The sequence below is a fragment of the Taudactylus pleione genome, unplaced genomic scaffold (assembly GCF_031769625.1).
Source record: "Taudactylus pleione unplaced genomic scaffold, aTauple2 ptg000436l, whole genome shotgun sequence".
NCBI lineage: Eukaryota > Metazoa > Chordata > Amphibia > Anura > Myobatrachidae > Taudactylus > Taudactylus pleione.
The window spans coordinates 3,782,008-3,798,166 of NW_028284838.1; the positions used below are offsets into that span (position 1 = coordinate 3,782,008).

The 16,159-nt window shown below is 45.3% G+C and overlaps 1 protein-coding gene across 1 annotated transcript in view; it reads right to left on the reverse strand.

Annotated features, from left to right (window-relative positions):
* The window catches only part of LOC148505818 (vomeronasal type-2 receptor 1-like), a 76,544-nt gene that overhangs the window by 13,441 nt on the left and 46,944 nt on the right, over window positions 1-16,159 (reverse strand). The window contains exons 2-3 of the mRNA XM_088447642.1: window positions 11,779-12,070; window positions 2,250-3,113 (exon numbers count right to left, since the gene is read on the reverse strand). Coding sequence (XP_088303768.1) covers window positions 2,250-3,113; window positions 11,779-12,070 — 1,156 coding nt within the window. The remainder of the gene's footprint in view (window positions 1-2,249; window positions 3,114-11,778; window positions 12,071-16,159) is intronic.

A 16,159-nucleotide genomic window follows, 5' to 3' on the forward strand; every position in this document is an offset into this window, starting at 1 on the left:
TAAAATACATTTTATTTTAAAAAATGGTGTCTGTTCATTTTAATATTTCTTTTACAGGTGTACTACAAGTACCAGTGGGCCCAAAATTCTCTGCTTGCTGGTACCTGTGTTAGTATTACAATGAGCACACAATTCTGTGAATTAGCAGCTCCACCATTTTGTGAGTGATAGCAATCTCACTCTGTGAGAGTGCTGAATCTGCAGTTAACCACAGGGTGTGGTGGCATACCATATCTGTATTGCGCATGGAACACGTCCATTAAGGCGTCAGCCTTAATGATCGTAATTTCATTGTTTTTTTTAGTTTGAGTGGCACAAATTCAGAAGATTTTGTGAAATTTCAGATCATGTCTAAGAAGCCTTAATGGGACATGTGAAACCGTAAGGTTTTTTGTCTATGGAATATAATACGTATGAATATATATGAATTTGAATTATATACTATTACTAGCTGTTATCCACGGCTTCGTCCACGATGAAACCAGAATCTGCTCCACATGTATCATAATAGGACACCAGACTTTGATCCACATGTACAGGGCCGCTAACAGCTGCGCCGGGCCCAGGTGACAGGGGGCATGGCTTAAACGTGGGAGGCGTGGCCACACCTCCTTAGAGAAAAATATTTTTGCATTGGCGCTGCACCCTGGGGAGGGGGGGCGCTGTGTGCCCCTTAGCCCGGCGAATAGCCAATGGGGGGCGCGATCAGCATGATCACTCCCCCCATAGGCATAGTAGACTGCTCTGGCTGCAGCAGTCTCCCAGTGCAGCCCAGCACACAGCAGCATGTACTGGGCTGCTGTGACGTAAGAGGTAGGAGGAGCGGTGCTGAACCCGGGCCCACACCGGGCCCATCCAGCAGTCTCGGGCCTGGGTAATTAGTACCCGCTCCCTCCTGTCTTGGCACCCCTGCACATGTATCATAATAGGACACCAGAGTCTGCTTCACATGTATCATAACAGGGCACCAGAGTCTTCTCAACATGTATCATAACAGGATACCAGAGTGCGCTTCACATGTATCAAAACAGCGTGCGTATCTGCTCGCAGGCCCACGCCTCATAGCCTAATTTGACATGTATGTAGCAAAGAGGCAAAAGGACATATCTGTATGTGATTTTGTCCAAATCCATCCAGTGGAAAGCCCAGAACAGACTCCCTGGGTCAAAGTTCTGCCCGGCGCACTCCGCTGTGAGGTCCAACCGGGACCCCAACCACTCCTTTAGGCATCCCAGACCAATTGCCACCCCTCTGCGAAGTGTTCATCCAAATCCATCCAGTGGAAGGCCCAGAATAGGCTCCCTGGGTCAAAGTTCTGCCCAGCGTCCCCAAGTCAAAGTTCTGCCCAGCTTACACCAACGGGAGGTTCGACCAGGACATAAACCCCTAATATGTCTTCTAGGATCCAATGTTACCACTCTGTGAAGTTTTCTTCACAATCCATCCAGTGGAAGGCTGAGAACAGTCTCCCCAGGTCAAAGTTCTGCCCATCGTACACCAATGGGAGGTCCAACTGGGACCCTAACCCCATTAAAACCTGGCCAGGATCCAACTGGACCAATTCGCATTGGTTTCATCTCAATCGGTGCAGGGCTGTCCAAATGCATAATCAGACAAACAGACACACAAACAGACCAATTATTTTTATATATAAGGTATGCGCATTTTTATTTTATATGTGTATTTTGAATTTAATGGAACTGGGTGGGATGCATGATGCATCGTATTCGGGATGCGATGCATCCCGCCACCCTTAGTTACACCGTTATGCATGAATAAAAGCACAAAAGACCGCTCTCTCTGTATGCCCCAGAAGTCCCTCTGGCATCCTTCTGCATATGCGCACACCGTTTGGATCCCTCTCACAGCACTCTCCAAATAGAAGCCCATATGCTTCTATAGGGTAACATCATCAGAAGATAGCATTACCCACCGCATCCAAGCATTCTGGGGCTTGGTGTATATGAGAAATGCGGTCAAACCCGCATTTTCGGGGTTTGACTGCATTTCTCCCGTTGCTGCATCCCGCCCACTATGCAGAAAAACATATGATATTTGTTTTTATGTAAAAATTTCTCTACATTGTTAACATTCACAATTATATTGGGCTACACATGGTTCTATATATATATATATATATATATATATATATATATATATATATGTTTCTACAATACATTTGGATTATATAAAACCACAAAACCACCCACCTCCAAATATACATTAAATATTATTAGACAGATACTTACTTGCCATGGTTCAAAATCAAGTACATTTGCACATGCCCCTTTTGTAAAAGGCCCACCACCAGGCACACATCTATCTAAATCATGGAGAGCATTGGCTATGGTGTAAATAGCCTTGTAAACACTGTATGTGATACGCAGTTCTGACACATCACTGTATGTATTTAGAATTTTTGTAAGGTTCTCTCTTCCAGTACAGGGTATAGGAGATATATTTCTTTTCCGTCCTGCGACTATTGCTTCTATACTTATATTAGTATAAAAAGACGCTTTCTGTGTAAACCAGGTGCAGTTAAAGGCTTCCTCCCAGAACTCGTAGACCAGGTCATCATTCCCATGTTCCGGATGTATGTCTAGGAGGAATTTTTCAAACCCTGGTATTTCTGCTCTACGAACAGCAAATCCAATGGTTCCCCCAAGAAATGAGAAATACTGTGGTTTAGCTATCAGTGCTGACGTTGTCCAGGCCTCACTGGACATATAGGTTTTCCCAGTGATATTAGTTTCTGCCAAGGCTTCCATTAATGGACTAAGATCAATGTCTGAGGAAAATATGACAATGATATTGGCTGTTGATGCACGTATTACTTTCACAATACTATTTATAGTGTCTTTGTTATATATCCGTGGGAGTGTTTCAGAAAAAGCAATACATACACCATTTTTTTCAACCTCTTCTTTAAAAACTTTTATGCCGTATTTACCGTAGTCATCGTCCGCGGCTATTGTTCCCACCCATGTCCATCCAAAATAGGTGACTAAATCGGCAAATCCTTTGGACTGGACTGAGTCACTGGGTATAGTGCGTAGAAAGGATGGGAACTGGAACTTATCACTGAGAACAGAGCAAGAAGAGGCATAGCCCACCTGTAAATCAATGTAGAAAATCAATGTGGTTATGAACAGTTCCAAATGTTAGTCAAATTTACTTTTCAAGAAGCAAGAGATGAATGTTACAGGTGCTCACCAATGCCAGGACTCCTACTGAGAAGGCTTCTGAAACCCCACTCATGTTGTTATTTTTTAAGTGAAGGAAATGTAATCTGTCACTAATACCCTTTTCAGACATACGACCTGGGAAATTTCCTGCTCACACCCAGGAATTTCTCCTGTGCAAATTCCCAGGTATTTGCACGAGACCCCGTTTCACACTACAGAGTCTACCCGGGAAATTCCCAGGTAGACCCCTTTCAGTGGATTAAAGTGGATTGTAAAGCGCAGAGGGACAGGTGGGGAAAGTGACAGAGGGACAGGTGGGGAAAGTGACAGAGGGACAGGTGGTGACAGAGGAACAGGTGGGGAAAGTGGCAGAGGGACAGGTGGGGAAAGTGGCAGAGGGACAGGTGGGGAAAGTGACAGAGGGACAGGTGGGGAAAGTGACAGAGGGACAGGTCACTGAAAATATCTGCTCCTACTCCCTCTGTCTCCCCCCAGCCCCTCTCCCGTTTGCAGCATGTGTGAAAGAGCAGTGTCTCCCTGTACCTGTAGTTTCCCAGCGCAGCTCTGTGCAGCAGTGAGAATACGGGGAGGTTGTAATCTCTCCCTCCACTTCTGCCTGGTGACAGCTGGAAAGTTCCCCGGCTGGGGCTGAGGACAGGGGAGCCGCTGATCTCAGTGCTGCCGGCGGTGAGTATGGGAAGGAGGGGGGGTGCGGGCGCTGTTACCGGCAGTAATTACAGGGATAGGGGGCAGATTATATGGGCCACTGGTGCCGCCTCCCCAGTGGCTCAGTCCAAGCCAGGGCCAATCAGAAGCTGCCTGGTGCAGCCGGGAGTAAAATCCCCGGGTTGCACCATTCACACTAGAGCAGGGTAGTCTTCGTGGGACTTAAGTCCCGGGAAATACCCTGGTCAATTGCAGGGTCGGCTACCCGGGAACGTGTTCCCGGGTAGGTACCTTTCACACATACACGAGACCCGGGAATTTTGGCCGAGGCAGGCCAAAATCCCAGGAATCTCAGTATGTCTGAAAGGGGTAATACTGTAGCTGTGTATTCAAAAATAATTCTGTTACGAGCTGCAGGAGAGGCTGGGATAGAGCAGGGAGCTGTGAAGATGTTAGATAATTTTTGGGTTGTTGAATTAGGTGTTCACTGCACATGCTTTGAACCCCATGTATACTTAGATGATTACAGTAGTGGCATCAGGAGAGGATAACCCACCATTGCCATGACCCAGTTACCTTAGGCCTAGTAACGGCCGCACATGATGTATAACTCAGAATAGGCATTCAGATTTTCTCAGTATTTACATAATACAATCCATTGTGCCAATTGTCCCCAAGGCAACACATGAATATTGCAGAATATCTAACAAAAGTATTTATGATTTAGAAATGTATGATTTTGTTTTTATATAGTCTCATATATGTTCTGCATATTTATGAAGACACAGTGATTCAGGTTCTTATGCCTTACTATTCACACTGCACTTTGACACAGATACATTTCTTTTCAGAAACCTTGCTTCATTTTGGATACTTTTTTTCATACAACTGCACCTTCCTTGATCTGAGGGCCTGATTCAGACCCGCTCGCGAGCGCTACGCGCTCGCAAGCGGGTCGATGGTGGCCCAGTGCGCATGACGGAGCCGGCTTTCGTACCAAAGGGGGCGTGCTGTCGATGTTGAGTGACAGCACGCCCCCTTTGGTGGGCGGGCCGGGGGAGTGGCTGCCCAAACGGAAGCGTTCCCATGTGAACACCTCAGTTTGGGGGCGGCCCCACTGACATCACGAGTGATGTCAGTGGGAGAGATTTCGGCTCTGTTTGAGCTGAAATCTCTCTTGGGCTTGCGGCAACGAGACCCTACCACAAGGGTCTCGTCGCAAGCCCGATGGTCGCGATGGTCTTGACCATCGCGACCATCTTCCTGGCCGCTCTCTATAGCTGTGGGTGTTCACCCACAGCTATGCGAGCGGCCAGGAGACCGCTCTAAAAAACAAGAAGGCCGGCCCTGATTCAGAGTGAGCGCTCGGTCAGAGCGTCCGGCTATGAATCAGGGCCTGAGAATACACACACAATACCTTAATTGTAGATATTTTTTATAGATTAAATCACCATAAGAATAGCTAATACCTGTAACTCATTGTGAAACTGTTTTTATATACACAATTCTTTTCTACTGTTTAGAGAGCATTCATTCTAATAAATATATCATGAAATCGTTATCTATATGTATATACGTTTTCATCACACTATGAGAATCTTGCTCAGTGCTTGAGGTGCCAATATACCATACCATTGTATACCGACATACTTCAAGCACTGATTTTAGTAAAATTAACATTTGCTTTTGAGGCTTGGATGACTTTTACAGGAAGTTTTTCTACCTTCACAAGTCTAATTTTACTTTCAGTTGGCCCCGGAGTAGGAGTCTACAATATATGGGGATGGTTGCTTCCAAGATGGCACTTTAGATTTGAAGTGATTCAACCTGTGTACCACAGTATTTGCAAGTGACTGTCTTGTTTGAGTTTCTATTAAACAAGACAGAAGACCATAAATGCTTTTTGGTGGCATCTTTCTTAAATAACAGTACAAATAACACTAAACTATATACTATGCAAATTAATGGCACTATAAAAAAATGAATTAGAGAAATGCACACACATATGTGTGTGTGTATGTATATATATATATATATATATATATATATATATAAATATATATAATTATATACACAGTGTGGATGGCACTCCCACTTACTGCACAAGATCAGGGTGCCCTCTGGGGATAGCCGGGAACCAGCAACCAAACATGCAGACGTAGCCAGCGGCACTCCAGGCAAAATAAATACAGAGGCAGGTAGTTTATATCAATGTTTCAATGTTTTAATGCATCGTTTTCAAGATACAAAAACAAATTTAATAAGGTACTTACATACCCTCCACCATACCACGTGCAGACGCCGCGGCATCCGGGTCCAGCATAGAGACGCCCACTAGTGACATCACCAGCGCGACCCGTTGCCGTGGCATCATGTGAACTAAAAACATAAACACAATGCCGGTAACTGGGTGGTCAGAACTGACATCAGTGATATTGGTTAATAGGGATTGTGAGGGCTTCCTTAGTTCTAAATTGGGATGCTTTAAATATCTCAACTGTCTCACCTGCAGATACATGACAACTGGTGACTCATTTTACCATCCTCATAGCGGAAAGAAATATAGTATCAGACACAGAGTGACCTGTACAACTAAATTCATTGTATATATGATCACCTGTCCCTGTGGTCTGAGCTATATCGGGAAAACAGACCCCACATTACGTGAGAGGATGGCTTTACATCGGTCAGCCATCAGGACAGCCATTAAACTGGGTGTCAGCGAACAACCGGTGGCAAGACATTTCGTGGAAGCACAACATAATTTAGCTACACTCCGTTATATCATTATTGATCATGTACCTGTCTGGTCACAGGGGGGCAATAGATCACAAAAATTATTACAATGTGAATCTCGCTGGATTCACAGATTGGGAACATTACAACCGAAAGGGCTGAATGAGAACTTGGGCCTTCATAGTTTTCTGTAGTGTAGGGTTTTTTTATGTACCTATTTACTTACCTATATTTTGATAGTTCAGTGAGACCTTAGAGCCATTTTCATCAGATTCGGCAGAGTATTTTACATCGCTGCCATGTTGCAGTAACTACGGATGTCTGTCCGGGTGGCTGCTCGGGCAGTGATGTATTTTCCAGTGTTTTATGTATTGTGTTTGAGTCTATAGTGGTCAATATGTGTAGATTCTCTCAATATGTTGTCACTTTAAATGTACTAACGAAGGGTTAATTGATCGCTGTATGTCTGGGATTTGTAGAAGCAGCCTGTACTCAGCAATATGTCATGTTCATTTAACATATTTCCTTTATATTGTGCGATCATTTCTGCTAGATCAGCAATATATTTGTATTACCAGCAACTGGCCTTTCTTACCGGCATTGTGTTTATGTTTTCCACGGCAACGGGTCGCGCTGGTGATGTCACTAGTGGGCGTCTCTATGCCGGACCCGGATGCCGCGGCGTCTGCACTTGGTATGGTGGAGGGTATGTAAGTACCTTGTTAAACTTGTTTTTGTATCTTGAAAACGATGCATTAAAGCGTCGAAACGTTGATGTAAACTACCTGCCTCTGTATTTATTTTGCCTGGAGTGCCGCTGGCTATGTCTGTATATATAATTATACATACAAATAAAAAATAAGTTATCCCTTATCTCGTACTAAGACCTAGAAGCAGCACCTCAAGTGAAACCCCTGTTAGTGGGCTTCAAAAAATAAAAATGATAAGAGATACCTGAAGGCTCTAATGTATAATAATACAAACTTAGTAAATTCAAATATAAAATATTTTGTGTGATGGTTCAGATGATTTAATTAGAAGACTTATTCAGTCCATAACTCCAGTTATATATATATATATATACACACACACACACATACACACACGTTGAAAACTACAATAACGTGGTCGATGGCAGCCGCAGCACTGTAGGGGTTAACTCCCATGCTGTGGCGCCATATTTGAAATTATTGGCTTCGCTAGGCGCTCATTTTAAATGTGATCGGCGCTAGGCACCATTTGTAATATAAAAGTTTGATATGGAGCGGGTTCGGGCCACGGCAGATCAAACATTTCAAGTACAAACGGTGCCTAGCTTGAATGCGCCACCCACCTTCCAGAGCATTGTCGAGGACATGCTGAAGAGGTACAGAGATTTTGCTCAGGCCTACTTGGATTACAATGCCATCTTCAGCCTTACTTGGGAAGATCGCCTGAGGCATTTGGAACTGATGTTAGAGAGGATTCGGTGGGCAGGTTTGACCATCAGAGCAGACAAGTGCCAAACAGAGATGTCAGAGGTACAGTACCTGGGGCACTGTGTGGGGGGAGGTAAGGTAAAGCCTGAACCAGCGAAGGTAAAAGCAATCCAAGACTGGCCCCAGTCCACAACCCAGAGACAGATCCTGGCCTTCTTAGGGATTGCAGGGTACTACAGACACTTTGTCCCTAACTTAAGTTCTGTGGCCAAACCACTGACAGATTTGACTTACTCCTCTTGGTAAGAATCTGGAACTTGGAAAGACGGGACCACGATCTTCTGGTTGATGTGAAATCGAGCCACAGTCTTGGGAAGGTAATCCAAGTGGGTTCACAGAACGGCCCAATCCGAGTGGAAAATCAGAAATGGGTAGCAACAAGACAAGGCACTCAAGTCTGAGAATGTCACACCTTAGGTTTGGGATTGGAAAGAACAAGCATGGGAGGCTGAAGAGGAAACTTGGAAGGTGTAGATGAAACTGGTTGGCTTGAGCCAGGAGAGCCTCATGTATTTCTGTGCGGAGGTAGATGAACTGTAGAGTATAATGGGCCCAAAGGCGAGGACAGTAATGTAATGTCTTTATTAAACAGCAGGTTGGAATGAGAACTGGAGATGAAGATATGAGACTGGGACCAAACGCAGTAATACATTTGAGCTGAAGAGGGCTTCCGGGAATTAAGCATGGTACGAATGACCCTTCTAGAAAACCCCATCGCTCTCAGTACAGATGTCTCAAGAGCCACCCCATCAAAGCAAGTCACATCTGGATGGAAGTAGGGGCCCTAAAATAGAATATCCAGCCGTAGATGTAGATGCAGTGGGTTGTCCATGGAGAGGCCTAGGAGATCCATGTACCATGCCCGCTGTGGCCAATCCAAAGCCAATCCGAAGCCACTGTGCCTCCCTTCAACTTCAATTTGCAGAGGACCCGCAGGATCAATCAGATTGAAGGAAGACATATATGAGAGGAAATGTCCACAGTACTGTTAGTGTCCACCAGGAGAACTTTGGGATCCATGGTGCAGGAACAGTATCTCAGCAACTGGTGGTTGTGTCAAGATGACATCTTATCTATATCTTATAGACCCCAATGGTGAACCAGTAGCTGGAAGACATCTCGTTGTAGTGCCCACTTGTCTGCGTGAATGTCCTGGTGGCTTAGAAAGTCCACTTCCCAATTCTAGACTCCAAGGATGAAGTCTGCTGACAGGGCCGGAAGATTAAGTTCAGCCCAGTGTAGAATGAGACTGACCTCCTTCATGGTGCCGCGACTTCGAGTGCTGCCCTGGTGGTTTACATAGGCAATGGCAGTCACGTTTTTCAACTGTTCTTTGACTAGACGACCCCGAAAGAGAGACTGTGCCTGGCAAAGCACTCCCGAGTTGTCCATCGACCCTAGAACATTTAATGCCACGTTACCTCCCCCGACCCCAACGACTTGGTCGGTATTGAGTAGGACCCAGTCCTGGATCCAAAAAGGACGGCCCTTGTCCAGGTGGGACCAGTGCAGCCACCACAGAAGAGAGAGAGATGAACATCCAAAGGGAGAATGTGCAGATGAGACTTGTTCAACCATGCTAGAATGTCCAGCTGAAGAAGACAGGAGTGGAACTGGGCATTCTCTACCATATGGTGGAGACCAGAGAACCCAGGATCTGCATGCAGGTGTGGATCAACACCCAACAGTGGCTCAGGAATGCATGAATCTTGGACTACAGTGCCAGAATCTTGTCTGCAGGAAGGAAGGAAGCCCCTAAGTGTAGCATTTCCTGAGAAGGCGGATTTCCCTCAATTGACTGCCCACCCGTGTGAACATGAAAAATCCACCGTCAGATATATGTGGTCCCTCAGGACATCTGGAGACTGGGCCAGGAGAAGAAGGTCATCCAGATAAGGCAGGATTTGGATGTTTCTAAATCAGTGGTGCATTGCCATGACCATGACCACCATGAGCTGTGTACCGCCCAGTTGGCAATGCCTGAAACTGGTAGTGATCATCCTTCACTGAAAACCTGAGGAAGTGCTGATGGCTGATGGGAATATTAAATGGCGTCCTGGATGTCCATTGATGCCATAAAATCCCCCGGTTCCATAGCAAAAATAACGGAGTGAAAAGACTCCATGTGGAACTTGGGTGTAGTAGAGGAACCTGCCCAGTGCCTTCAGATTGAGAATGGGCAGAAACGAGCTGTCCGGCTTCTGGACCAGGAAGAGGTTGGGATAGAAACCCATACCTCTCTGAGACGAGGGGACCGGGATGATGACCTTGGAGGCCGGAATGGAGCGAATGGAACTTTCCCTGAGAACTCTTGCCTTTCCTGGATGTGCTAGAAGGCCAGTGCTTTATCTCCACTAACAGACATCCCGTTTCACCACTGTAATTGATGCCATTTCCATTCATCAGAGATGGTTTCTTACAAAGAATTTCTAAAAAAGTGTTTTCTGCAAGATATGGAGTATTATGACTCCTTACTGCACTGCTAGAATTACAGTACAAGAGACTTTGCTGGCATCCACCACTTCTACCCTGCCGACTATCTACCAATGTGCCTCCACTGAATGCTTTTACAGTACTCTGCATCATCCAGACTTGCTACTTACATCTTCTCACCGCAAGCCTCTTAATCTAACTGGATAAATTATATTTGTAAATTACTGTCTTGCAATCATGGCGATATGGGATTATTCTTTTTATTGCTTAGTATATTGTGAAAAAAGATCTATGCCATAGATCAGTGATCAGGTGAGGCAGGTTAGCAGGGCCTTTCCTTTCATACTTGGGTATACTCCAAAGTTTTGACTATAAGAATTATATGAATAAATTAAAGAAAATATTATAAATATCTTTTGTATTATTCTAATAATTTTTATAGTCAAAACTCTGGAGTAAAAAGTGTATGGCAGGTGAGGCACTGCCTCCCGTCTACCTTTTCCACACATCCCTGATCAAAACTCACCAAATTTCCAGCACTATATACTGCTGTACCTTTGTATAATGCCCACATGAACCCCCGGGTTCATATATGTATCTGTAAATCTGTCTCTGATACTAGCCAGTGCCTCCCCAGCCATTTACCTCACTGCACGTCACTGATCAAACATTGGCTTAAAAACTTTGACGCTTGCAAAGCCATCAATGCTGATGTCTCATTACTACACCTGTAGCATCACTGGTGTTGGTTTCAACCAAGTGCACCTACTCACTCTGTCATCTCCTGCCGTGGTTGCCTAGTGCATACCGAAGGCGAGCTCAAGAAAGAAACATGGTCTCATAGTTGCGAAGCCACTCCCCTTGTTGAATGACAAGTGTGACAAGAATGATGTTCTTGTCACACTGGGGACTTGCCCAGCGCTACGGAGTGCCGGGCAGCACCCAGCCTCCCTAGACACCACCGGGTTAGATGATGCATCATCACTACTGCGCTGCTTGGTGACACCATCCAAGGGGCTGACACAAAAATAGCAGAGCAGCTCTGTGCAGTCCTCTTCAGTACTGACTAAGATCAAAATAAGGAGAAGAGATGTGCATATTAGTATCAATTATCCAAGCAAGCACACATTACATTTTCATATAGTATGAGTAAAAGCGGTAAATGATCTTTAAGCGGATACATTATCAAATAAACACTTTTCAACAATCAGAAAAATATATGCATGCACACACTGGCCAACATTTATTTAAAACAATCTATGGATACATAAAGAAATTACCTGTGGGAAATAGTACAAGCCCAATATTCTGGCAGTGGCAATAGATAAGGCTGATCCTCCTGCCCCTATAACAGCAGCCAGTGGTGCTCCAGCACTGCATCTGAAGTTTGGGTGGGTTTCATTCTGCCCCGTAAGAAATGATAAGGTAGCTTCCACTGATTTAGAAATAGTGAAGCATGTATCAAAAATCTGGTATCCCAGTGTTATTTTTGGAAGAATGTCCTGGCGCTTATTTATTTCATCAATAGCGAACATCATGGCTCGAGTCCAGCGCAAAGCCCGGAAGTTGAACCTGGTAAATGATAAATGACATGGGTTAATTACAAACATGGTCACACTTTCATTTATTATTGTAGAAATGAAAGAAAATATATGCAGCTCCCTTGATCTCCTGGCCAGTAGTGTCCTGGAGATCCCAGGAGCTATAAACGGTTCCAGAGATAGAGGAGCGGAAGTGAAGCCAGGAGGTTGACTGGGAGTTTGCAATCAGACCCTGCCTGGGCAGCTGTCGGAATGTGACTGAGGACCTGAGGGACAGGGCTGTCAATTTCTGCAGTGGCTGGAGGCACATCGGCAGTGTGGAGTGCTGTGTGGAGTTGATGGTGACCACTTGGGAGAGCCAGGCCAATATCTACAAAGTTAGGCATTTTCAATCAAACCCTGAACCAAGATAGAGGCTACACTTCTGGGTGAATATCGCTGAGAGTTCTTCAAGCAAGAAAGGGGTGACTTGTGTTCGGACTGGAGTATTGCATAGTTTCTATAGTTACGTATTTCCGCTGTGATCTATCATTGAGAGTTGTGGACAGTGTTAGTGAAGCGATTATCGATAGCCAAGTACTGCTTTGGAGCCAGGAATACTTATCTCATTGTAGAGTACACTAATTGGGATATAGAGATATTACCAAAACTAACTTCACCAGAGTTCAAACGTAGCAGCCAAAGTTTTGAGAGGCATTGGGCATGATTCACATGTGCATGCAAATCCTGTCGTGACTGATTCTGTACGCAGCGGTTCTGTGATGCACTATCGCTCAGTTGAGCAACACTCAGACCCTGAGCACTGCGCATGCATTCCGATGGTTTCCGCCGGCAGACGCAAAACTTAACTGCATGGAGATCTATGCAGTTCTGATGGTCGCTCCCGGGTGGTGACAGGGCAGTGGATAGAGACAGCCGCGCCGGGCCCAGGTGACAGGGGGTATGACCTAATCGCGGGTGGCGCAGCCACGACCCATTAGAAATAAAAAAATATTTTTGCGGCGTCGCGAAGCGGCGCTGCACGCTGGAGAGGGGGGCGCTGTATGCCCCTCAGCCCGGTGCACAGCCAATGGGGGGCACAATCTGCGTGATCGCTCCCCCCATAGGCATAGGAGACTGCTCTGTCTGCTGCTTTAGCAGCCACGAGCAGTCTCCCAGTGCAGCCCAGCACAAGGCAGCATGTGCTGGGCTGCTGTGACGTAAGAGGGAGGGGGTGCGGTGCCGGGTAGCAAGCCCAGGCCCGGGTAATTAGTACCCGCTCCCCCCCCCCTCTCTGCTCCCCTGGATAGAGGCAGCGGGTGTGTGTCGAGGCTTGCCGGTGTCAGGGACAGCTTTGGAAGATGCAGTTCCTCTGACCCCGGAGGCCAAATTCCGATGGACATTCTGAGCAACCATAGGGTTGCTCAGAAGTCTGATGGTGCAGCCAATGTCCATTTGATGGTGTGCCTTTGTGTACCGTAGCGGATTAGAGCTGCAGCCAGTGGGCATCTCATTAGACTGCCCATAGGCTGCAGCATTTGCATAATTTCGTAGTAGTGGCTGCGACAAAAGCCTCAGCTGCTACTGCTTTACGTCCAACTCTGAATCACCTCCTGAGTCGCTTGGGGTAAATTTAGTAGGATAATTAATATACAGTACTTCTAACAGTGCCATCCTGTGAGGAATTGTACTGTGGATCCTAGCGTTAAGAGGTCGAGTTGGACCATACTTGCCAACTCTCCCTCATTGTCAGGGAGACTCCCTGAAATAGCAGCAATCTCCCTGTCTCCCTGAAGAGTCTACCAATCTCCCTCATTTCACCTTACCCCCATTATGACACTGTTATATAAAAGAAAAAACAGAGATATATACATTCAAATGGGATAATTAGTATAATTTCCCTGCATTGGTTATAAGGCACAATGGCCCTCATTCAGAGCCGTACGCTCTGAGCAGAGCGCACGCTCTGAATGAGGGCCGGGCTCCATTTTCATGGAGCGTCCTCCTGGACGCTCGTATAGCTGTGGGTCACCACCCACAGGCTATACGAGCGTGCTTTTTGATGGCCGCGATGGTCGAGACCATCGCGACCATCGAAATTGCGAGCCGGAGCCTGCGGTTGAGGTTTTCAACCGCAAGCTCCGGAGTGATTTTGGCTCTATCAGAGCCAAAATCACTCCCGCTGACATCACTAGTGATGTCAGTGGGCCGGCTTCTGACGGGAGGCGTTCCCGTGGGAACGCCCCCGTCAGGGAGGCACGCCCCCGGCACGCCCACCAAAGGGGGCGTGCTGTCAATCAACATTGACAGCACGCCCCCTTTGATCGGACACAACGAGCGAAGGACTTTCCTTCGCTCGTCGCGTCTGGCGCATGCGCACGACGGAGCTCCCTCCGTCGTGCGCATGCTCAGTGCATAACATCGACCCACTTGCGAGCAGACAGCCGCTCGCGAGTGGGTCTGAATCAGGCCCAATGATCCCTATGGCTACATGCATTTTCTGAGAAGTATCACTGTGTTTTCATCAACAAATAGATCTTTCTTACTGCTTTGGGGCTCATTTACATGTGAATGTAAATAAATTTTATGACACGCCTCTCAGATGTAGCAGTACACGCCCACTTTACCGCCACGCTCATAGGTGCTGCTTTCACAATCTCCCTGAAATGCTTTTTCAAAAGTAGGCAAGTATGAGTTGGAGTAGAGTCTCATCGATTATATTTGGATTTCTTTCGATTATCCGTGCTTATTCTTCAATATTATATTTTCCTGCCTGCTTTATCTTCCGCTCCAAACGTACTACATCTGTATCCCCTCTACTACAAGCCCCACATGACTCCCATTTCCTGTTAGAACCCAAGCCTGATGTAGTTTTACCTTTTTTGCACTTACTTATAAGATAAACGTTCTGTGTAAAATGATATTACTTTACAAATGAGAACAAAACAGTAATAAAAGCTTATGAATGCTCATTCCGGCCTGTCTTTCTTATTCCATTCTTGGTTATTAACCTCTGGTCTTTCTGTTGTAGTAACTTCCCGTAACTCATCTCTGGACAGCAGCATCTTAACTCCACGTTTCAACAGCTGATAGATGTCACTGTTCAGTTTCACCACTGCTAGTTTAAGCTTTGAGTTGCAGAATATAGGGTATATTTACTAAAGTGCTGGTGTTTAGACGTGGAGATGTTGCCCATAGCAACCAATCATATTATAGCTATTATCTTCTAGAAGGTGCTAAATACATGTTGTTAAGTAGAATCTGATTGGTTGCTATGGACAACATCTGCACTTCCAAAAACTCTCAAGTAAATATACCCCTATGAGTTTGATTTTGAGTTGTAAGCAGAGTGGCTGTAGTTGTGGGCAGCCACAAAAGCCAAATTTACTATTAAAGCTGCATACACATGTAAAGATTTTCTGTCCAACCATCCAAGTAGTTGATTGGTTGGAATGAAAATCTGGTAAGGTATGAAAGTAAATGACAATCAGCAATTTGCTCCCAAATGCCGGAAATGGACAAAAACTGTTGTTTGAACAAATTGTTTAGATCAAACATTTAACAAACTTGTCTGACGGGCATTTAGGAGCAAATTACTGATCATCAGTTACTGCCATACGTTACCAAATTTTCACTCCAACCAATCAACAAATTGGATGGTTGGACAGAAAATCTTTACGTGTGTACCCTGCCTTAAGGTGCATACACACGTAACAATTTTTTTAACGGTTTAACTATAACGACGTTGTTGAAAAAAATCGTTCAGTTTCTGAGTTATAACGATGAACAATTATCGTTCATGCGCGTTCCCGTTTGTAGTTCATTCTGACTGACCAACTGAATGATTTTCATTAAGGGAAGTTACAAAATCGCTTGTAGTTTAAAAAATCGTTCACTACACTTTAAAAAATCTGACAGATAATCTGACAGAAAATAGTTCAGAAAATCGTTGGTAACAAAATCATTACGTGTGTATGCACCTTAAGTGTTAATGTAGGGTTCGTGCGAGTGCAAGCAAAACTTGTGGTGCCCATTGATTTTACACTAGCCACCGTAACCGTAAACATTAGTATCGGAACTTACACCAGTCTCATGCTACGTGTAAGAGATACATCAGAAACAGGCTTCTTTACCCTGTATG